The sequence below is a fragment of the Plasmopara halstedii genome (assembly GCF_900000015.1).
Source record: "Plasmopara halstedii genome assembly, contig: Scaffold_3060, whole genome shotgun sequence".
Lineage (NCBI taxonomy): Eukaryota > Oomycota > Peronosporomycetes > Peronosporales > Peronosporaceae > Plasmopara > Plasmopara halstedii.
The window spans coordinates 3,173,132-3,197,267 of NW_020189964.1; the positions used below are offsets into that span (position 1 = coordinate 3,173,132).

The 24,136-nt window shown below is 43.8% G+C and overlaps 5 protein-coding genes across 5 annotated transcripts; 1 reads left to right on the forward strand and 4 right to left on the reverse strand.

Moving 5' to 3' along the window:
* Nucleotides 1-489: 489 nt before the first annotated feature.
* On the reverse strand, nucleotides 490-822 carry PHALS_07142 (uncharacterized protein; the record flags this gene model as incomplete). Its single annotated transcript, XM_024720560.1, has 1 exon — nucleotides 490-822. One exon carries the CDS (start codon nucleotides 820-822, stop codon nucleotides 490-492), a length of 333 nt encoding a protein of 110 aa, XP_024585746.1.
* Nucleotides 823-4,142: 3,320 nt separating this feature from the next.
* On the reverse strand, nucleotides 4,143-6,560 carry PHALS_07143 (ribosomal l24 domain containing 1; the record flags this gene model as incomplete). The annotated part of the gene is made up of 2 exons (XM_024720561.1): nucleotides 4,143-4,728; nucleotides 4,927-6,560. 2 exons carry the CDS (start codon nucleotides 6,558-6,560, stop codon nucleotides 4,143-4,145), a joined length of 2,220 nt encoding a protein of 739 aa, XP_024585747.1.
* A 6,958-nt stretch (nucleotides 6,561-13,518) lies between these two features.
* Nucleotides 13,519-15,421, forward strand: PHALS_07144 (hypothetical protein F443_06937; the record flags this gene model as incomplete). The annotated part of the gene is made up of 2 exons (XM_024720562.1): nucleotides 13,519-15,309; nucleotides 15,374-15,421. 2 exons carry the CDS (start codon nucleotides 13,519-13,521, stop codon nucleotides 15,419-15,421), a joined length of 1,839 nt encoding a protein of 612 aa, XP_024585748.1.
* Nucleotides 15,422-17,710: 2,289 nt separating this feature from the next.
* PHALS_07145 (uncharacterized protein) lies at nucleotides 17,711-18,969 on the reverse strand (the record flags this gene model as incomplete). The annotated part of the gene is made up of 3 exons (XM_024720563.1): nucleotides 17,711-17,716; nucleotides 17,819-17,911; nucleotides 17,977-18,969. 3 exons carry the CDS (start codon nucleotides 18,967-18,969, stop codon nucleotides 17,711-17,713), a joined length of 1,092 nt encoding a protein of 363 aa, XP_024585749.1.
* Nucleotides 18,970-23,611: 4,642 nt separating this feature from the next.
* PHALS_07146 (mutatorlike transposase) lies at nucleotides 23,612-24,128 on the reverse strand (the record flags this gene model as incomplete). Its single annotated transcript, XM_024720564.1, has 2 exons — nucleotides 23,612-23,841; nucleotides 23,912-24,128. 2 exons carry the CDS (start codon nucleotides 24,126-24,128, stop codon nucleotides 23,612-23,614), a joined length of 447 nt encoding a protein of 148 aa, XP_024585750.1.
* Nucleotides 24,129-24,136: the final 8 nt, after the last annotated feature.

A 24,136-nucleotide genomic window follows, 5' to 3' on the forward strand; every position in this document is an offset into this window, starting at 1 on the left:
GTTTGCATTGAACAGCACAAGAGACTACACCGCAGAAGTCCGTCGCCGCCAGGAATAGCTTCAACAATATTGTACTCCCATTGCAGGAGCGGTATAGTGAGCTGTATTATCTATCACATAGCAATCCACTCGTCCTCGTGCTTTGACCACTGCCATAAGATAGTTGCAGCGTTTTACCTAGCTTCTCGTGCGCTATTCACCGTTATGAAAATTTTCATACCTTCTTTCGGCGTTAATTGGTGCGGTAATCTCTGTATTGCGTGCTGCAGCGTTTGCTGTCCTTCCTGCATGTATCGACTTTTCATTTTCGCTACTTCCAGCCATCCCGACGAGATGATTCCTATTTTGTCGACCTCAACATCCTTTTAGCACTGGAACCTACAAGCACGCTCTTGAAATTGTCATTTCTCTACACATCGATTTCCTATGACAGAAACCCGCTTCACGTCAGAAAATAGCTTGTTTAAGGCATTGGCTCTATTTATTGCTTCATCTGCCGCGTGACCGCTGCCATCGCGCCTCCTGCAAGCATCGCATGAACTTTTTTCGCGTACACTGGTGGTTGCACACAATGCTGCGGCGATCCTGGTGCGAATTTGAGCCAGAATCCGGCTGTTTTTCATCCCACAATACATCGCTGATGATATTCATGGGACGTCCCTCGTAAGTGACGTTTCCTCCGACAATTGCATCTACAACGACCTTCCGTTCCCAACACCGAGTCAAACGCTCGGACCTGAGCCCTCCGGTCGGCCTCGTGACACCTCCATAAGAACAACTAAAACCTGCGATACTTTTCTTGTGCGTTTGGCTTCGCCTCATCCTTGATCCTTCAGATTCGCATGTCTTGGAATTTATCCTCCAGTAACAGTAGGAACCGTGGTCTCATAATTTGTGGGAATGAATGTGATAACTACGTACTGCGCGGTGATAATGAAAAGTATTATGCGCTACTTATTCATTTATGCTGCTCTGATAGGATGTAATTTTCAGCGCAACTGTCAGAGTACATCAGCCTGTTGCCTGGTCAGTGGTTCTCATATCTAGCCCCATTCGCTAGCGCTGCTTCTCACTTGCAATTTCCCACTTGGCAAAATTTGCGGATGATTCCCAAGTTTAGAACCCACCTCCAAATACTATATCCAACACCAAATTTCTACATCCTTTGACAAGAGCTTATCCAACTTGTACATGAGCTCAGTATGCTTGCGAAATATACGTTCGAGATAACTTTGGTCAGTTATACAAGGTTCAAATTCCAAAATAGTCTTAGCTGTTTCGATGAAAGCAATATGATGGCGTCGGTGGCATAAGGCATGATGTACGTAGAGCGGATAGTAAAAAATGTTTAATTAATAGCAGAAGTGCTGTATCAGTTTTTTTAAGTCATGTATTGAAATTCTGAGTTTCGCTGAAATAAATCTATCAAATTAAGTAGAAAATAATGTCCTTATTGTATAGCTTAAAAAAGAAGCCAAAAGATCACATTGTAATCATTTGAAGGTGATTTTCTGAATAATTTGCTTACATAGCATTGGCTCATTTCTGGCTTGACTATCACAGTTTTGCGCATGCAAGGAGTGCTGCCAACCATATTCGTATGAGCCTAAAGTAAGCAGAGTCATCAGACAACATAGCCAAATTGCGTCTTGCTTGTTCAACTCGCAACGCATAGTCAAGAAAGCTACTCATGACCATTAAGAAGTTCGGGCTTGCTAACGAGATCAAGCGTAGTTGGATAGACGCTTAAGACCCTGCAGCCAGCTGTAGAGCTATGGTCACTCCACTGTACATAATCTCAAAAATGTTCCTGACTCTTTTCGACCCCGAAGGTATTGTTCCTGTTCCGGTTTCTGTTCCTGTTGCGGTTTCTGTTCCGGTTTCTGTTCCTGTTCCTGGTGTTCTTGTCTTTGTTTCGAGGAAAGGCCGTGAGTACTCGAATTTCTGCTTGGTATCCTGCACAATATAAAATTGCGACGTGTCTTGGAAATGTAAACCCGAAAGATCAAGCAGTGAATGCAGGAATTACACTACACATGAACTAGATGAAAAGCTGAGAGGTATCCATTGGGCTGCTACGCATAAATTTACTCTCAGGGAGATTCAGACTATCAGAAAGACGTCGTAAAGAGCTTGAAGCATTACGAGAGAAACCTTTTTTCCGACGATATAGATAGTATTTCCCATCAAGCCGTTTAGTTTAAACCGTATCTTTGTTCCACCGGGCTTCTGTTACGTAAAGCGCAAAGTGGGTGCAGACGCTGGCCAGTTATCATTTGTTTGTGCGGCAAAGTTATGCATGTCAAAGGGTGGCTCTTGCTCTTACGATTTACTACGGGTAGTGATCGTTTGTGTCAATTAAGAAGTTGGAATACCGCGCGATTTGTGATTATCGAGCACTTTCAAGTGTAATCATCAGTAGACTTTAAAACATTAAATGCATATTGCAAGCTTTTGAAGCTCAAATCTGACACTGATGCAAATCAAACGTGGGGCCTTTATTTCCCCATTCTCTCCTGATCCGAAAGCGATGCTGCGCTTCTCTGTTCATATGAACTATAACGTTGATAGCCCACACAGGGGCACCTAGTTTCCAGTGACTCGCTGTGTTATGACTGCATGGCAATCAAACATGTCGCCAATCTACAGCTGTGTTTCAGCATCATGTTGGTCACAGATTTGGGAAGCCGTTGGACAAAAGTTTCTCGGAATTGTATGGAGCTATCAAATGCTTGCTCGGATTGCCCAGGTAAGTACAGCCTGTCGAAGAGCTTAATCATGGTTGACGTGCGGGTGATGAAGTAGGATGTTCAGATACTATATGGTGATTTCAAATATATCGACCGCGCACACTTATTTATTTTTCTGATGTCTTCGCATGTATTTAAGCTTGTACGCGTTGCGGTAAAATTGAATTCAAAGCGTAGCGCACAAAGGTAAAGCAGGTTAATAACTTCCAAAGCGCCAAACTAAAAAGTTCGGGATTGCCATTGCGAAAGACGCTAAGATCGGATAACGGAACAAGATGAAAAAAATAGCGTCATGCATCGACACTTCATGTCAATGGCAAAACTTGATGGACCACACTGTCATCGAGAAGTTACGTTGTATGCTATCTTATGTCATAAAGATGAAGGGCTGAATAAGTCAGGACAGCAGTGCACCTTATTCACTGCACGTATATTTTGACATCAACTTGATAAATCAATTGCTAGCAAAAGCCAACGAGAACCTTATTTAGCCCAAATGCAGCGCTTAAACCGCTCCATTCTTGATAGCGCAGAAGGGTCATGCAATATTTGAAGTTCCTTACTGCGTGACGAACTGAAAGGTGGCGTCTTATGCTCAACGCTACCATACATACTAATTCTATGAACAACAATCAAGAGCAACGACCGGCAAACCTTGGCACAGCTAATGTAATTGAAGGCGCCCAACGCATACTCTAGGTAGGGAGATGTAAATGATAGCGAGTTAATGCAAACAGATACGTTTGCCTTCCAGTCACAACAGACTGGAGCTGAAACCTGACAATTTAGATAAACAAGGCGATTGCGCGAATCCAGATTCTATAGAAATTGAGATACTTTTTGAGTGCAGAATCTCAATTCCAGTAACAGTGAAGCCGTTCAAAATCCACGGGGAAAGACTTAAAGCAAAGCTTTGCTTCTTAGTGCTGTCGAAGGCTCAACAACGAATTTGCATGCGATGAGCTTTCGACTGGTTAACGCTTAAATTGAGCTCACGCAGAAAAACGGCTGAGGACATTTGGGCACTGCAATGCAGATACGTTAATTTAAAGAAGTGTCACCGACAGTTGGACAAATCACCAACTTAACACCAAGGCATGGCAGCGAAAGACGTCGTCGTTTTTATAAATTTTAATCTGAGGTGTGATGTGCGAGTGTGACATGAGGGAACAAGTAGGTATTTAAAAAGGCCCCATGTGGAATCGAAAAATATAACAAACTTGGTAGGATTTCGATTACCTATCGGCTTCAAACGTCTTCGACACAGTAGTCTACGGGGACTTCTAAAATGTACTCCTTCAAGGGCCTTACATATCCAGAGTCGAACCATGATAAGTTCTCGGTAGAATAAGTTGGATGCATGAGGAAATAGCAATTTGTGCAGCATTATCTCTACTGATCTAAAACCATGGAAGATGGCTTCTCTGTGTATGCCGCGTCTTTCTGGTTAGATGTCAACTTATTAAGCTGTGCTTGATCCTTGAGCGCTGCCGCAGCCGGCTCAATGAGTGTGATATTCTGCTCCAGCTCGCGGAGATCGCGCACCTTTGCTTTGGACTTACTATCCTTCATACGGTTTTTGTAGAAAGCCGCCTCGCGCATCTCCTTTATCTGCGTAACACGCTCAATAGCGTGAATGGTGGCGCTAACGAGATTGCGATCATACTTGACGGCACGGTTACGCTGCTTGTCAAAGTCAAATGTCGTGTCCAGAGCCATTTCCTTTCCTGCGGCCTTTCTAAAGGCTTTTGTCCATTTCACCTTGCGTGGGTTACGCTTGCGATTGAAATTCTTGTGGCATTTAGAGCGACAGAAGCGAAAGATCTTGCTGTCATTACGCACAAATGTGATGCCGTGGCCAGGGTATACGGGACTGGAGCAAAAATAACACGTATGAATACGCATGCTGACAAATAAGCTTGTTGACTTTTGATGTTTACTGAGTTTCTTAGCTAGCCACTCCTTTTCACTATGTGGTCTACATCAAGATCAAATATTACAAATATAGCATTTCAATATGTTAACCTTTATGTGTCTAATACGCGTCTGCGATTCTTTAAAAATAGATTGCAGCAATGAGCGACGATGTGTCCAATCGAGACTTTAACAAGACTGTTTCCCAATCTGTCTCCACAATTTGTAGCCGCTCGTTACTACCATACGCTGATAGTATTACCGCACTTGCGAGGAGAGCAAATCGCTTAACGCCATGGGTCCCTTTGTCTCTGAGTCGCGCAGATCATCTGCTGTCAGTACATCTTGCTTGATATGTGCAGCTGCCATCTGCTCCGCGGAGTAGCGATGCTGTTTAATGCGTACGGACACAGCCGTAAGGTTCAGGTCTGTCACGTCAGACATAGTGCTGTCTTCAAAGTTGGGCTGTCGTTTCACGCCAACAACACCGTCAGATGTTTGATCTGAAGTTTCCACTTCGTCTTCCGTAATGTCGTTAAACATAATTTGACCTGGTGGAGCGCTCGTTTGGTCATACGGAGAAGGCTTGCGGACAAGAGCTTTTGGTGTGTTATCTATACCAACGTAGTTTCCCTGGCCATTATTACCTGGTGTTTCAATACTCACGCTCTGTGGTGTGATATCTCCTGGTTTTGAATCGTCAGCACTAGAAATAGCCTCTTTGCGATCCAAGCTTTGACTACACAGTGGACCAGCGAATTGAATAGGACTTTCACTTTTTTTTTGAGGTGTGGAGTCACGGCGTCCACGATTTAAAGCGCTTAAATAAGTACTTCCTCGCTTTTGACACATAGTAGCTTCGTGCATACTGAGCATGGCAAATTCTTCCGCTTCTTCGTCGCTCACCACGGCAACACCACTGACAGATTTTACTCCAGTGCTTGAAAAGCCAAACATGCCACGATTTTTCTTAGAGTTGTTCCGTTTGCTAGAATTGACGTCCAGTTCTCGATCAGTTTTTGAGCGTAGCATAGCAACGCCGATTACTACCAAAGCCACGACAACAATTCCACTAATGATTAATACGCATATGACTTCCGTTGATAACCCTGTGCTATTCGTGTCTCCCTTCGCCTCTGCTAATGGCGTAGCGGTAGTGTCAGTTGAGTCACTTGCTTGCGAGAGGATCTGTACATTAAGAAACACGGCGTAGTCGTAGCGCTTTAATGTTGGAGTGGAGCTTGGCAAGATTAAATGAGCCGCCAGGATGTAATCTCCTGGTTGGTCAAATGACAATTCTGAAGTGTAAAATTCAGCTAGCCCATCTGTGAAATTAAGCGGTATGTTGGTTGTGTTCTCTGTCAACTGGGATCTTGTTGTCACCGGGTTACAATCTTCCCCCGTCGTGCACGTTCGCAGACGCGAAGACATAATTTGGTAGTAATTTTGGGAGATGCGGTCCAAACCAGATACTAATTCAGTTACACCAAAGGAGTTGGTATCAATCGAACCGCTCGTAGCTAGTCGCGCCGTTGCATTCCATGAAATGTCCACCGATGTATGAACATACACATTGTCTGAGGGGAAAGTGATAGAAAGCTTAAGTGGGCATTCGTCGCCTTGAGCGCTTACCATATTCACCGTTGAGACATCAACTTTGTTAGAGTATACAGATGTGTCTACTTCCCAGCAGTATGTGGTTGTGCCATCCGTGATGAAATCGTTTGAAGCGTCCGATGACGCGGCAGTGTCGTTTATCAGCACTACGATGAGCAATGCGGCGATCTGCCAATAGCAGTGATAAAACGCTCTAATATTTCGAGCTTTGATTTGGAGTCGACACCTTAAAGGCATCTCTTCTAAACCAATTTCTTGCTGCTTGCTAGCCTCCTGCATAAGTCTGAGGCACCGTTTTTGCGTATAAAGTGTGTCCAGGCCGACCACAGGCCGCTTATTATCTGCTGGGCAGATAAGCTTAAGTGGGCTGCCACTTCTGTCTAACGCTTGATCGCTCAATCGGCAGGACTCCTCTACCTACACCTCGATTACATCTAGAAAATCCGGCTCTAGGGTTGTGATCTAATTTTAACAAAACCCGCTATGCGTCAGTTACAAAAAAAAATCACAGCGTCGCAATGCAATTGAAAGCTTAACAAATGCAGGAATCGAGATGGAGGAGGCATACACGCAAATAAAGCACTTATAGCTTTATGGTCGAGGCTTACGGAGTAATGTAAGTGCTTACGAGCACCAAGACCGTCTGGAAGACAAACCAGATTGATTTGCTTCGTCGTTCGACGTCAGTGTCACAGATGACCACAAAAGAGGCGACCTACCTGATCGTTTAGAAAAGAGTGCAATGTTGTACTTTGTTTGGAAGTCTATCTCTGTACATCGGTTTAATATTGAGATGACTCTGAGTAAGGTCAGAGAAAAGAGCTGGCTTTCATTTTTTGAAACGTGGAAGGCCTTAATTTAGCATGTAATTAGTATTGACACGTTCGAGTTGTTCCAGGAAAGACTTTGAATGTCGTCAAATATCCTAGGATGTACAAATGACAATTGAAGCGATGATACCTGTTGACAATTAGCACGGTCCGAACAGCACATTTATTTAATAATGGTCTGGGTCTTCGAAGAAAGTAAAGAAGGCAAATGTTAACTTCAAACAAAGCATCCACAGCAATGGACGCAATTGCTGAAGGTGTTGTCCGGAGGTGATAGAGTACAATTCGAGTTACTTACAAAGTATATATATACTCATACTGCTAGTCTTGGTACCTTCGGTAGGGCTGGACAAATTCAAAGTCGGAGATGAACAAGCAGTAGATGTGTTATCAAAACATAGTGACCGTAACTTTGTCTCAAGTGAAACTACCTTTGATAAACTCTTAACCGTGCACACAGGTACATGCTGCACCATAGGCGCTGGGTACACATGATGTGCTCATGCGGCTCAATTCAATATGTCAGGTTTGTATGTTTAGCGATTGACATTAGTAGCTACCTTGAACAACTGCTCACAGAGAGTTTGAACCAACTGTGTCGTTCGACGATTAGATAATTTAGTACAAATTAATGTCATTTTCTATGTGAGAGGACTTGATTATATTAAATTTGTGTTGGTGAGATAATTTCATGAGATAGCTGATAGTTCGCGACCTGAGCGAATCTCAGTTTACATCACTCCACTGGGGCAGGCAGCTAAGAACTGATGTTTAAATATGTCCAACAAATCACATTTTCACCCGTTATGACATTAATTACTACTGTGAGCAAACGCACAAAGAATAGGTTCGTGCATTACTTTAGAGAGCGGAACTGAGAGACTCAAACGTTACTTACCCTAGTTTTTGATTTGCTGTTATAAGAGTAATACATATTTCGAATTCTTTTATGAACGTTTTACTTTTCCCGATAATAAGATTATCTTTGTTCTTTATGCTCGACTACCAGCCCACGAGATGCGGGATATCATTGTTTTAGAGGTTCCGATACTTCGATGCTTTTAGTAATTTACAGTCACACAAATCGTACAGATATGTGAGGTGTATTATTGTACATGATATGTGTGTGCAACCCCGTTACAACGTCCCTATGTACTTTGCCGTATTTTTATGATGGTTTAGGTAGCCCACAGTATCCGTTAACACCTCCACGACGTGGCTTAGGCCTTGCTGAGAAATTGATTGACAATTATCCTACTTGCTAATTTCAACCGGGCTTAGAAAGGGGATGATATTGACATGATTGGGCATCATGCGCCGATTGTGCGCGATATATATGAAAAGAATACCAGATGAAGACGGAAGAAAGCAAGAGCGCTTTTCTCGTGGGTATGAAGCTGATATAGCTTTCGGGTAGGACATGAGATTGATGAAAGTGATAGCAATGGTATTTTTAGAAGGCCTCAAGCAGATCTCGGAAAGCAGAATCTGCAGTGAGCTGCGGTCTCAGGTGGGAAAGAAACAAGCAACTATAAATGCGATGTCCGTCTCGTATACCTGTTGAAGTGGGAAATGCCAACTGCATGTTGTATCCCCAAAGTCTGTCGCTGACAAGATGGTAAGGGGCAGCTTTCAGCTACACTGATGGAGGAAAAGTGACTGGGTGTACCAGAGCCGGTGGAGTTGTGGGTGTAAAGTAGTCGAGAGTAGAAGGATTAGACCCTGAACTAAGAAAGATGCTTCATCCTTATCAAGTGTGACCGACCCACCGTGCGCTAGATTGGTAAGTGGCGAAAACAATTATTCACACATGAATTTGTGACAGGTTGTCCTTGGGGTTGTAAGTCCCCCTCACAACCTCCAGTAAAGCGCTAATAAAGATCGATGAATTATCCCCGGGGGATACGTGGAAGAAATTGGAAGACTGTGAAGTCGAAGAAATAAAAATTTTGCACTGGGAGAGGAGCGAGGTTCGTCATTCATCATCTGTCAGCCTAACGCTAAGATCTCTTGCAGCGGGGCTACCTTAGCTCTTTCGCTTATAGAAAGCTACGCTAAAGTCGATGATCTTTCGTTCTAAACTAGAACCAGTACGATTGTAGCAGATCGCGATCTGCTTACTCCAAGAGTAACTGCAACCTGAACACAAGGCAAAGAAAACCCTTTCGTTCAGAATGTAAATTAAATTACTTTGTTTATTTGTGGGAAAGCCGCCTGTATCGCTCTACATAGTCGGGCCACCGACCACTACCCAAGCTGAGCTTGAAAAACAAGAAGCTCTTTGATATCGCTTTTTGGCACCTCAAGAAATCCCAATGGATAGGTACCGCGCTGGACTTCGCGCTCAAAGAGGAGGCGCTTCTGTACCCGCGATGCGGACAATTCATGTGGTGCTCGCTCCTGACGAAACTGCTGCTGATGACGAATTGCTCTTTGTGGGGTGGGTGCAGCGGCACCGGAAACTTTCCTTCCTGTTCAACTTACGGTCGCGCACGTGGAACGACAGTTTTGGCTCGAAATTGCCAAGCTCAAGGCACAACGCCGACTTCCTTCGTGTTGTCGCCCTGTGACGTATGGATTAATCCACCACGCTTTCGCGAGCTCTGTGGTCTCTCACACGAGTGAGCCGACGACCACAGCAGCTCAGGATCATAACTTGGGCTAAGCTCATGTTCCTTCGGCTTCCCTGGCTACAGCCGAGAAGTGCGGGGCGTACGACGACGCGGAAAGTCATAAAACCTCTGATCATAAGCGTCCACGTCGTCTGGGCAGTCTTGCTGAAGTAACCCTTCAAATTTTCACGAGTCATCGGAGTTTGGGTATCCCCGACTCCTGTGTTTGAACCTCTCGACTTTGTCGACGCACAAGACGATCCACGTCTTAGTAGACACCACCATCCTCGTCGATCGCCGTCCGATGACTCGCGATGCTCATCGAGCACTTGAGGACAAGATCCGTCGCGATCGGGAATCCGCCGAGCATCATGCTGGGGTCGAATGCCGCTGTGCTGAAGACGTCGAAGCTTGGAGCACTTTGTGCACCGACTGCCTCACGTTGGTCAATGCTTTCACGTTCACTTGTGCCGGATATTGGTACGGCTTAAGCATGCCCACATAAAGCACCGGGTGGGTGCGCATCCTACTCGGAAGGTTCAGTGTATACGCAAAGCCTAGCGTGACCACGACTTTAAGAGGTTCGATAACCGTAGACATAGCTTCGTCTTAAAGAACGCAGGAACAGAATGTGTAGGTAGGGGTTTCGCATTTAGTATAACCAGGTCTCCGACCTCAAAGTTTTCAGCGATTCTTTTGTTTCTTCCGTCTGCATGTCTTGGCTCTCAGCTATCGCATCGCGAATGTGTCGTAAGACATTTAGACAGGAAGTCATCGACTTCTTTACGGACGGTGAGAGGGCTGCCATCAGCTTGCCGCTCGGCTATTCCTCTCCCACTTAGCCCTGAACCATGGGATGGCGGCATAAACGGGACGCAAGGACGAACGAGCCTGTTCACGTAGATAGTAAACTATATGTTTCTGTTTTATTTGCACAAAGCCGCCTATATCTAAATATATAGGGATTCCAAATTAGAAAGTAACACCTAATTAAAATGCATAACTACTGGCCGTCCAGCCACATAGTAGCTTTTTATTAAGGTGTAGCCACACCATTGTGTAGTTACACCATCATGTGTGATCCACCCTTCATACCAAGGTACGTTTGACCCCGTTAAATTCTCGCCAAGCACTGAGTGTGGTTAGTGGAACAGCTATCCTCAATGATCCTACCGATGCTGTCAGCCACGAGCTGGCGTGAACATGATGTCGTCATTAACGCTTATCTTCTACAAATCACGAAGTACTTTTGGAAAGAGAATGTTAATTTTATATTCGGCGCCGAAACAATGTGTCGGAAAGGCAAATGGCAAGTGACGAATTGTAAATGCTTATAGCAAGGATAATGCAACCACAATTTCGTCGCAATACCGAGGGTGTGCTGAAGAACACCATGATCAGCTGCACTAAGTTTAGTTCCCTCGACTTATTTGGTAGATATTGTCAACTACTTGTGAGATTCAGTAATACTGCAGCGGGGCTGCCGTAGCTCTTTCGCCTAGAGGAAGCTGAGTTAAAGTCAGTGACATTCTTTTTCTTGGATACTTCACCCGGAAGCAAGGCATGTGGATAGTATATTAAAATTTTGGCTATTGTAAAATGACCAGTTCCCCTTCCAAAAGGATTTGAGGGTGTGGCCTGGCCTGACCATCCATTCGCACTAACTTTGCCGACATTGTTCGACCCGTAACCAATCCAATAATAACAATTGGCACTGGGACGGCTGAGGACGTATTTCTTAAAGCTGTGTGATAGAGTCTCATTATCCCGTGCCTCAATTCGGGTTCGTTCAGAATCAGAATGTAACCGGGCTCTGTTCACAAACAGCCCCTCAAGCACAACACACGCTTGTGCGACGAGGAAGCGATTCCCGACGTGGGGGGAGAAGGACATTCCGACTTGGAGGGATGGAGAATGACTTAAGCCCTTTAAGGAAAATTTACACCCGAATCGATAATGAGCTATGGTTCCTAGCTACATGCAAAATAGCCAAGGGCTGCTAGAGATTCTTCGAATAAAACCTTAGGTTCCGGATTCATAAATCAGTTGTGTACTGAGGTTGAACCTCAGCTTCAACTGAAACATGATCTTGGGTGTACAGAGCTTGAACTTCGAAAGCTTGGAAAGTATCCAATAGATGTGACTGGTAGAAATATGTCAGCTGGTTAAATTTTCGCCGCATTGGGCAGAACCTTTGGTCAAACTGCCGGTTTTGGCGAAGTGTTGACAGTTCTTTTCGCTCTTCCATAACATGCGATCGGGAAACCGGCATCGTTGTCTTTATGGGATGTCTGAGCAAAACGGATGCCGCATCCACCGGCAGAACTGTGTCTCATAAGGATACAGCCAAACTGTTCCTCGACAAATGTTTTGTAAACATGGCTTGAGCATCTCATAGAGATCTGCGCTATACAGTAAAGTCTTAATAAACCTTATTCGTTGCGCTTGACACAGGTCAACCGCTGACCATCCGCAAACAAAGAGTTAGATAGAAAATGTGATTGTGTGGTAGGGATATTCTTTGTAGATTTAACGTTGGTAGACGGTGGTGCTGAATAAAGTTGCTCCCACTCATTGTTTAAGAGTTATTTAATGCAGTGAATGCTTTTACAGGCATCGCCTTATTCTTAGAAATGTGTTGGTTCGACACGCTTTTCTTTGATACTGCTACAAATTGGTAGCATTATTGAAATTTAGCGTCTTGCGAAAAGTGTGAGTGAAGCAGTGACTGAGAGTTCGGATATACAAATGCTACATGTCGAGGCCAATGGCGGGTAAAGCACACGATACAATCGTTAGGCGATAATGCTATTTTTTATATACCCACGCATGCAGTATCTGCGGTTTAAGTACTAAGTCGCGACTGCACTATATCAAGCCGAATCGCAATTGTAATTATTGAGTGATAATCATAACATCCCACAGAGAATAATATACATCCCGATTTCTACGTGGATTAGCTACCTACGATTCGGCTAGGGAGTGTCAGTCGAATGTGATGGGACGCGTAGTAAGCCGCTAGGCGTGTGTAAGGCCAAGTGAGTGATTCCGAGATCTGCGTTCTTTCATTTTTGGACACACTACAAGACTCAGAGGGCTCCTTCAGGAGCAGCTGTTTAAACATGGACCTTTGCTGGAGTTGCTCGATGACCATGAATAAGTCAGTTTTATGTGAGATGTTTGATGGACTGGCGGGTACAACAAAGCCGTTAACGGTAGTGGTGAAATATGGGAAATATTCTCCGTCGGAAAACGCGTGGATGTGTCAGTCTTAAATTTTTCCTGATGTCGTGGATTCTTACGATCAAGCGCACCCTCTCACTTTAATTTCCTTACAGAAACGGTCGATCTGTCCATCTCGGCGTGTCTTTCATTAGTGGATGGAGACCGACCTTACGGCAAATAAGACCTTAGACACTAGCTATACAGCTGTCTCGTGGAGATGAGCGGGACTGTACTCAGAACTGGAACGACTTCTCAAGCTCGATTCGTGCGACCAACCAACACGCATTGGCGTGTAAGTGGTCGCGCGGCGAACGATTTCAAACGATTTATAAGGACAAGAGTCTTCCACATCTCCCAGTTATAGAATGTTGACGAATTTATAGCTCAACGAAGCAGTTTCATTGGACAGCAACTAAAACTCGATGAAATAACTTTTGAGGCAATTTTTTTCAAAGCATATTAAAATCGAGGAGCTACCAGCTGTTGTACAATCGTATGATGCGTACAAACATGCGTCTTCCTGACCTCGCCTTTGCCCGTGGCATTGCTTAAGCTGCAAGTCCAAGTTGCATGGCTCTTCTTGTCTATCTACAAAGCGCATTTCTTGCCATTGTCATTGCGGTGACCTCGGCTATGAATGACTATAAGTCATTTCGCCAACCGATTATGTACCAGTCTGACTGTGCCAAACAGATCACCAAGCTCAGCACTGACAGTTCTTCCTCAGGTATGGGCGATCGACCAACAGCCATGATTGAAGCTGGTGAATTGCGCATAAATTTAGTTGTACAAGTCACGCGCTTTACGAGTGACTATGTGGATTTTAATACCAGATCGTACAGTGGACATATTCCAGCGCCGACTATAAAAGTTTGTCCTGGAGACCGCCTTGTTGTCACGGTCACTAATTCACTTGAAGGTGGAAAGAGTAACAATACCAACTTGCATTTACATGGAATGCATTTACCACCAGTGGGTAATGCCGATAATGTGATGCCTGATGTGGTACCAGGAGGACAGCGAATATACTCTTATGACATTCGACAGGATCATCCGGCCGGTACCTTCTGGTACCATTCACACACACATGGCAATGTTAATTCACATTTACAAGGAATGATGGCAGGTGCACTTATTGTTGTGGATCGATTAAATGATTTTCCAACAGAATTAGCGGCAATGGAGGATCTGATTGTTATCTTACAAGCTTTTTGTATTGAGAATTGCTCGAATAAGCACGACGATCTTCAAGAAGCAATTGAAAACAAGTATAGTCATAGCAGAAAAGTATCAGACCAAAAGGACGACGATAAGGTTTGGGACACTGACCTTGAAGTCGTTGAGAACGAGGCAGATGCTCCTTTAAATGACACATCACTGCTTACAGTCTTTGCAAATGGACAATATCTACCAAAGCTGAATTTTGTAGCAGGTGAATACAAGCGCATGCGCCTCATTAATGCTATTGCGAATAATGTGGCTGAGCTTGTGACAACTTATGGAAGTGGGTGTATGCTGGAAGTGATTGCTATGGACGGCATTTACTATACGCGACCAAAAGCAAAAGAAGTGATTGTTCTTCCACCAGGCGGACGCGCTGATGTGGCAATCATCTGTACTGAAATTGGAACCTTCTACCTTGAGACTGACTGTGCGAGTTCACGCAATAAGTTACTAGGTCTTGTAAATCAACATCGAGTGCCATCTCAGCGCATCGTACAATTTAATGTTGTCGAGCGAGAGATGAACGACTTAGACATTGACCTTGACATCACAGCTAATTTTATGCACCTTCCATCAGTACTGCCGAAGCGACCAGCATATATGGAAGACACAATCGGAACATCGAAATCTCATCCTTTGATAGAAAAGGACAGACAATACGCGTTCGAGTTCTCAGTTTGGATGGAAAATGACATTGTATTTGGTGTCAATCATGAAACACTAAACATATCAAACATTAACCACTCAATGCGCGTGAATGAGGTGCAAGAATGGGAGCTTTCGGTTACTGATTACAGAAAGGAGTCATTATGGAATTGCAATCTTGATGACAATGCTACTCCCGCGACTGGACATTTATCCTCGTCCAGTAATTGCCATACAATGAATCATCCATTTCATATGCACTCGACACACTTCCAAATTTCAAATATGGATGACATTACTGATCCAGATGGCGTTCTTTTTGATTTGGGGGACTGGCGGGATACGTTACCACTTTTTCGTGGTGGAGTACAGATACGCTTTACACCGCGCGATTATATGGTGGGAAATCTATTCGCTCACTGTCATATTGCGTCTCATGCTGATGGTGGTATGGCACAATTGGTCAACGTTTACGACTCAGAGACTCGGATGGTCAGAGTTGATCCAAACACGAAGAAAGATAGTGAAGAAGATGAAGACGATAAAGAAGATTCAGTGGGTTCGGCCGTTGATGACGAAAATGAAGAGGAAAGTTCCACCTTAAACGAAGACTAAGAAATCGGAGAATACGAAAACAAAGAAGGTGGAAGCGACGAGATTGCTAAGCATTAAGTGTTCAATGTAATTATATATTTCTCGTGGCGTGAGTAGAACAAAAGAATTAGAATAAGTTTAGCAATTATTTCCTTCAAACATATTGTACATGTTGTGCTTGATTTTTTTATCAATAACATAATATTAAGAGTGTGTCGTGTCGATTCATGGCTCGTGTTAAGGCTCATATCTACTCTGGGCACATTTGTGGTTCTAAGTCAACTGATAGTATTTTAATATTCCGTGGATTATGAGCGAAAATGCCGAATTCTTGAAAGGTACATTTGGTCCGTGTCAAAATCAGAAAACGCTGCACAACTTCACTTGGATGAAGACAAAAGTTATAATCATAGAAAGCCTCTAGTGAAATTCTCTATGAAGCCAACAGCTGGTTGGTATCAAGCAGAGAAGGCAAACGAGATCAGAAAAGTGTAAAAGCGGGCAGTAAGAAAAAAAATTAGCGCAAAGAAGATAACGGCGACGAAAAAAGTGATAGAGAGGAGAGCAACAAGACGAAAAACGAAGACGATGAGAAGATGAATGTTGGTGTCGAAGATGATATTGACGGTCAAATTGGTCAAATTTTTACGAATAAAATGAGGTCATGAGCGAATGTTTTACCATACGTTTGATGTAATGAGTAAGCTGCTGCTTCAACTATAGCCGCTGAGAAAGTCAAATCCTTGCAACTGGACAAACATGCCATGCGCGAGCTATCACGACGCAACGAACGCACATGGGCTGGTTATCAACGACAGAAATTGACTAGATGATTGGGAGCAAATGGAAGTGTTCAAGGCCGAAAACTAGTACATGAATACCGACTTTCACAACATTTGTGGCGCTCATTGTACAGCTGGGTGTTTCATTTTGTATGAATGAATTTTGCAATTGAATTGAAGAAGAACAGGAACGCGTGATTGTTTCAACAAATCTTTTCTTGAAGGAGATTAATATCGGGATATCGAAACAAACTTGTCACTCGAGTTGAAAGTGCTTTATTTCATTAAGAACGTTTACGGAAGAGAAGGCTGAACACACTACATTTAACATTTACTGTTTGCTCCGTTGCTTAAGCCGTGATTCCTGTCTCAAAAATAGTTGTATCGAGAAAGAGGTCTGCAAGTAACAGTACATCTTGATCTGATTGATTCGACGGTTCAGTCGGCAAAGGTCGGTAAATATCTTGCCGTTCTTGATGAGAGACGTGGTGAAGAAGTCGCTGTGAGCAGCGACGCATGATCGGTATAAATTACAAACGGCTTGGAGCTGAGTTTGTACTCTCAACTTGATGAAAACTTTGTATGTATATCCTTTTTGCTATCAAGTAACCCTTCGCTGCAGCTTTGACCACGCGATATTCAAAAGCTATCATACGATAATCCATATCGGTATCTGCTTTCGTCATCGTCATAAACTCCGACTTTGCAATTCAGCATAAGCGGAAAATGAAATGGCACAATTGTACAATATTGCAATCGCACAATTGAGCAGAAGTGTGAGGTGTACATACACATTATCACCGTACATACCCTATAAGATGAAGTGCCATGTGGTGCCAGTCTCGGACTGGTTTTATTACATCGGGTTCTTCAGTTGACAAGAACATGCTGTTTCTAATAACCCTAGATATTCCGGTATGAGAGTACGTAACCCGTGGAGGTAATCCAGCAATGTGTACTCACCCATAGATATTGCTGGATTACTCACCTATAGATATCGCTGGATTACTCACCCATAGATAATGCTGGATTACCTCCATCCAAACTTTCACGAATCAATAATTTGTATTCAAGCAGGGTGACTTTCTCTATAAGTTTGCGCGGGGCTGCTGTGTAGCCTTTCACAGAGAGTTTATTAAAACAACGCACAGAGAACGCCCTGCACAGATTTAAAGCCGTTGCACTTACTTTAATTTCTCGAGCGATGTATATTCAAATGAAGTCTGATGTAACTTCATACTTTGCTTTACCATGTTCGCTAACGAAACTATTTATATATTGCATGACGCAAGGCACACAGACTCTCCTATCGTACCAGTACAGCGAGGCTCTTGTGCGTTGACAAAGTGCACAAAAGTCAAGTGTTTAGGTTCTCCATGATAAAGAATGCACCCCGTCAACGAGTCATGGTGTGGACCACACTCAGGCACTGTTTAAATACTCGCACAAGTGAGCACCACAGTTTTGAAAAAGCTCCAGGATGATAATTTCGAGGTCAATTCGTTCATGCGATCACTTCACTTCTGCTGAATTAAATACAAAGAAGTTGGCAAGAAACATAAATGCGATGCTGTCACGTTAAGCAACACAAGTAGTAGATCACGTCTGAAAAGGGAAAATCGTACATTTTTTATGGGAATATCTCGATCCTCTTCACTATTGTGTACAAGCAGTGCGTGATCAAGGTGTCCAATCTGTGTCGAAATAACTTTAAGAAGCTACAATAATCGATAAGATCAATCAGAATAAGCATAAAAAAAGTCTTTGTTTCGAATTTCTGTACCTGGGGAAGTCGTTCTACTAGCTCTTGTCTGTAACTGTTGTATGCGCGTTCTTGCCGAATCAAATGGCGATAGCGCTCAAAGCTGTAGACTCCTCTTTCTCTTCCCAGCATTTCGCCAGCCTCATACAACTCAGCTACTTCATCATCGATTTTATCTTCAAATAGCTCCAGTGCGTGTTTCCACGACAATAGGGGGAGGCCAGAAGTCAATTTGTCGTCATTATCCTCATCGGTCTCGCTATCCGACAAACTAGGTACTGATTCTGCCCGCTCTACCAGCGGAGGTATTGTTGGGTGTGCTACATTCCACACATTTTGAAAAGCCGATCCATCATCTATTGCTACTATTGGATCACCAAAAGAAAATATTGGTTCGACTTGCTTTCTGTCGGCAGATTCGACACATACATCGGACAAGCAAAATCCTTCCTCACCCCGTGACCTCACGGCGAACCCGAAGCCACGCTGCGTGTTCTGCCAAGCTAGAAAGGTGGTCGGAAGCGTACGAAAAACGCGACGAGGTCGCAGTGCGTAGCCTGCTTCAGTTTCACGTGGACCATTCAATTTCACAAACTGTCGTACACTCGCTTGTGGGCGCAAGAAGATATTCCGTGGAAGCATTTCCAGCAATGACGAAACGAAAACAGTCGATTTTGGCGTAATATGATTACAAGTTGCTTTTTCGCAAGATAACGAGACAGCCATTCCACACTCGTCTTTAGCTCCCTGACGAAGCACACGACCATTTTCAAGAGGCATGTACATTGGAAGCGCTGGAATTGGTAGAGGCTCATGCCCCATCGAAAGAGCTTCGTCAGGAGGCTTAAACTCCATGGACGAAAATGAATGAGCTTTAAGCTCCCAGTGCGCGGGTACATCGATCTTCATGCGGAGCCTTGGTGCAATAGTCTCCTCGACTATCGGAAAACTGGATAAATACAATTGAGATGTTTCGGGGGCTAAGCCCACACTTTCCTGCAGGTGCTTTTGCATCAAATTGCTCTGTGTCGGTTCAACAAGAAGACTTGACTTTTGATCCAGTGCAGTTTTAGAAAATAATCTATATATTTAAATTTGATTAATCTAGTTAAAATAGCTGAATGTATTTTTTCTGAAAAAATAATCAGAAAAATATATATCTCACAAATAAATAATACTCCAGTAAGAATAAGAGTAGGTATGATACACGTCGATACGGACGTAGAAGCATTCGCTGATGTCGCCTCAGCAAAACGTCGTTATACATCGTGTAGTCAGTTGGTAAGCTGCTTTGGAGTGGGCTGGTAAGACCAAAGTTACAATCCCCCAGGCAAAAAGAAAGTTGCATTCCACTCGTTTTCTCATTCTTTTTGTCGGAATCAGTTGACAATTCCTATCATACATTGTGGAACATAGTGCGAAGTTGCTCACGCTGCTGACATGTCAGCCTTTTGCTGTTTCATCTCCCGTACTCGGTGAAATGAGATAGTTGCTATTGAAAGCAAGTTCAGACCAAGGTGAATCTGCTAGCCTTAAAGCTCTAACATTTTTTCGGCTTTACCCACCTTTTGCAAAATTTGATTGAAATACTTGTCTTTTACTGGTCTATCAAGATAAACTCCTTTTAAGTAGTCCTCTTCTTCTTTGAACTTGAGAAGTCATTACGTCTATAAATAATAATATAGACAAACTTTGAACTGAACACGTTTAAGAGTTTAATGTCGCGGAATCTTCGACATCATCTTGCTGTATTTAACCCAAACTTTGCTTAGCCTGTACCACTCATTGTTGATTCTAGTGAGCACGGTTACTAACCATCGCCATTGTTTATTCTAATTTTTACTTTACCCCGCTCTTGATCTAGCACACAAGACACACGAAATTTTGAAGCCTTGCACCATTTCTGACTTTTCCTCGTCTTCTGATGCATATGGATGCATGTCGGCTTGCGTGCACTTTGCGTGTTACTCAGTTTGCATCGCGATTTTGACTCGAGCGCACTATAGTACTGTTAGACCGACACACTTTTGGTGATATTTCATTAATAGGAGAGCAGTGGAAAACAATGTCAATAAATCATGTTATCACCTACACGACGGATTTTCCTGATCAGACTCCGGACTTCTAGAAAACGGAAATTACAGATGAAGAAACCGGTCTTCCAAATTCTGGTAGCAAATATTAATGTGAACGGACTAAGTTCGATAATCAGGCTTTTATTCATCTTGAATGTTGCTCTCTCATCCATGCAGTCGTCGAATTCCTCTATCCTCCATGTTAAACGGTTCCGTATCACATTCAGTCTTTTTGGTCTCCAAAGCCGCGAAACATTTCTCTCCGTAGACATTGTAGCGGGCAATATGTCAGTCGTAGGCGCTGCCTGAAAAGCATGTAGCAGCGATAGAGTTCGATTCTGAGTTGGAATAGTCTCGTGCCATACACGATGGGCCCAGCCACAAATAATGTCTTCCTCAGGAGAATGAGGTTTACTAAACTTTGTGCACGAGACTTGATCGCTTCCTTCCAAGCGTTAACCCCAGCTTTTTGAATGTCCTCGAGCCCTCAGAAGATGGCGATAGATATGTTCGGCAGGAACAAACACATTCCAATCGCATGCCTTCACACTTTTCATTGCCCTCCTTGAAGATAAGATCCCTCATTAAGTCCCAAACGAGATAGCGTCCCTCAATGATGTCGTGTAAAGGAAACTAAAGATCCATCCACCGCTTCCACAACGCGCTATCAACGCATACTCGCCACTGGGACCCGTGGTAGGCACCGTTGGTCTTTTGGAACGATCCGGTCAGCTTGCCCTTCCCACTCACTGTCACGGGCAAGGAGGGCAGTAATGCACATCGACGCAAGTCCCGTCGACCAAGATACGACATGCTGTGCACGGGTGCAATCGACGGTCATGTTTCTAACCTCCACAAAGTATACCGCGGTCTCACCGATGAAGATAGTTTTCTCGCGATTCATGCAAGGCTTTGCATCAGTGGATTACCGCATGTAGGAGATTGGGCGTATCATTCGTGAGGATTCCTGCGAGAAATCACGCAATTCCACGAAGTTGGCGAGCTAATGCTTCGATGGACTCAATGATACTCATGCGACGTGATACTTGTAGACGATCTAGGCACAGTAGACCTTCTCTCTGTGAAGCCTATTCAATACGATCTCGTCACTTAGCTTGATCTGTATATTAAGTGAAAAATTTTGCACCCACCACCAGCATGGTGGTTTTGCCACCAGAATCTTATCACGCTTACGCCACCACTTCCGCCCATCTATTTCGAGACCCATCTAACGGAAGTGGGCCTCCGCTAGTGAGGGTAATTGTCTCCCACTTCCTAGGTCCATTTGATAACTCCTTTTGGTTTCAGTAGGATTGAGTTGTGGCGTGCCGTTGCCGAGAATGCATCAGAAAGGCGGATATCTGTGTCTTTACCTAGCGTATAAGCCGGTCTTCTTTTACGTAAGAGTGACTGGTCAAGACATTGACCAGGAGTTATTAACGGACTCAAGCCCAACAAATTTATTCTTTTTCAGTAAACATGTATTTTTGGCAATGCAAAAATAATATTTTTTGATTTTTGAAATGCTTGGCATTCGCAATATAAATACAATTCTTCCGAGTTGATACCGTGAGTTGGTCAATGATAGATCGTACGTTGTGCATGGAACTTCATCTGCCGAGTGAGGGGTAAACCCTAGACCCACAAGCACACCAACATGACTAACTATGGCCTGGCGCTAACATATTTGATATATACCATATGGTCACTCTGCTTCCACGAATTGATTACGGCTTACAAAAAGTCCTTGACGTATTGGTAAATGCCGATATCACTAGCTTGACGATACAATGCAAGGAAACCAAGAATGACAAACGTCTTGATGTCGCACGTCTGGCACATTTTTTCTACTTCCTTCGCGATATGAGCTCTCATCGAGGCTTAAAACAAGAGCTTTTCATCGCTAGTATTTACCATAGAGAACTGCAAATCAGTACAGCGCTTTAGCATGCAAACCTTCACCCACGCCTTCTTCTGGTACTCCATCAGTTTTCTCAAAAATGGCCTTGTCAGTTCCTTACCAGATCAAATCAGTGGCAATTTTTTGCCGGCTGCGCTCGCCGCAAGAATGACAGTGATGTGCATGAATGCATTCCCTGTTAAGCGCCCGATCACGTGACAAGTACCAACAGCATCAACTGTCCGTTTCACTGCGTCTTTAAAGTACACGGTGGTTTTATACTTCACCACTGATTCATAGTTGACCGCTGCTCTTGCGAAAATCGCTTATAGATAAATGACCGCTCATTCGTTGGTAAATTCGTTAGTCAGAATGATGTTGATGTGGGAGGTTTGTTCAGATGATGAAGATGGTTTGAAGGGAACAATACCCTGCCATCCCTAAAGCGTGCAAGGATTGACGAGTTAGATCTTTCAGCTGAAGATGTTATCGTTTATGCTGTAAGTATTGGCGAGAAACAGACTTGCCCACCACAGAAGCGCAGACAATGGCTAGCGTCGAAACGCCAAATTACGGTAACACCATTAAAACAATATATGTACACTTGTTTCACGGGAATTTACAGGGTATAGGGTATACGATTGAATGCGGTGGTGTTTCTAATGACCAGAATGACAGTTCGGCGCGTTACAAAGCAGCGTTGGTGGCTATATTTTTACACAGAAGTGCGACGTGGATTTCTTTGCGGCCTTCCTCGTTGGCAGACATGAAATTAATTTGCGTTTTACTGATATTTTCCTTATCTGGTTACGAAATAAAATAGCTGGACGTCGACACCGCCTTTCTCAACAGTGTGCTGTCAGACAGTGTTCGCATGGGGATTTCGTTAGGTATCGAGGGGGTTCAAGGTTTTGCATTCCAGCTGATCAAGGTTTGTTTGGACTCAAGCAGGTTGCGAAATCGTGAAATAAGACGATTGGTCATGTATTCAAGTCGAAAGGTGACAAAAGCTGCAGGCTAATTAGCGCATCTTTGGGAAGAAATCTAAAGTAAGAGTTGTGTATGTATGCCAGTGTGTCAATAATATGATCATTTCAGACAAGCCGAGCGGTGAGCTATTGGCGGTAGAGAGGGTGCAAATTTAAGATGAGGGTTTACGGCATGGCGAAATGACACCATTGGCATGGAGATCGACCAAGATGGTCAGCGGTGGTTCTACTGATCAAACAGGCCATCCAACAGACAGGCTACATTGACGACGTAGTTGGGCGGTTTGATCCGAAAAGTAAAAAAATCTACAATTGCGTGCGTCCAGTCTCAAATTGTCGCCATCATTGACACCATGAACAGTATCTGGGTGCTCGGAGATGCGCACTGCTCTTTAGTCGTCTGCTTGCTGTATAGTACATCGTGCACTCGTCCACACGTCTCATTTGTCAGTACGTAGCTTTTCATTTTTTCAAAATTCCGTGGTGGTAATATTGGAACGCCGACTCGTAGTCACGGAGTCATTTGCGATGATAGAACTGGAAATGTGATGGTCGAAGAATTTTCGGCAGCAGACTGGAGCAGCAACACTGAAAACAGACGCTCTGTTGATGTGCTAATTCGCGCTGTTAAATATGCTGTTCACTTCTATAGTAATAAAATGTTCAGCAGTGATTTCATTTCTTGGAACAAATCAAGTAGCCGCTTCTTGCAGTTCAGCAGCAACATCAGAGATCGTATTAAAAACTCGACGGGTGTACTTTCTTTCTAGCTTCGAAACCTGCTTTGCAGGTATGACACTAAGATAAATTGCAGCTGCTGGGTTTACAGCATTAAGCTTTCCGATAGCGACATCGTATTCGGCATGAGACAAAGCTGCGTTCGCCTCCCACACCAATTGCTCTTGAGTCACGGCTAGTCTGACTGTCTTATCAGCTCTCATATTCCCTTTGGAATGTGAATACCAGCGAAACATGTACTCTAGACCACGTACCGATGGTGTGACCAACACAAAACATGTTGAAGATCCCGAGTGATTCTGCGACCGACACCGGGCTGACGTTGCGATCGCTAAAGACTGGGCATGCAGTCAGTAGAAAGCCATGGTGTAGAATTTTACTGTTGAACCACATATAGTTGTCATAGTCTTCGACTGGAGCCAGTGCCACAGCAACAATCTTGTTGGTAAGATTACCATCGCGACCGACCATCACGATCT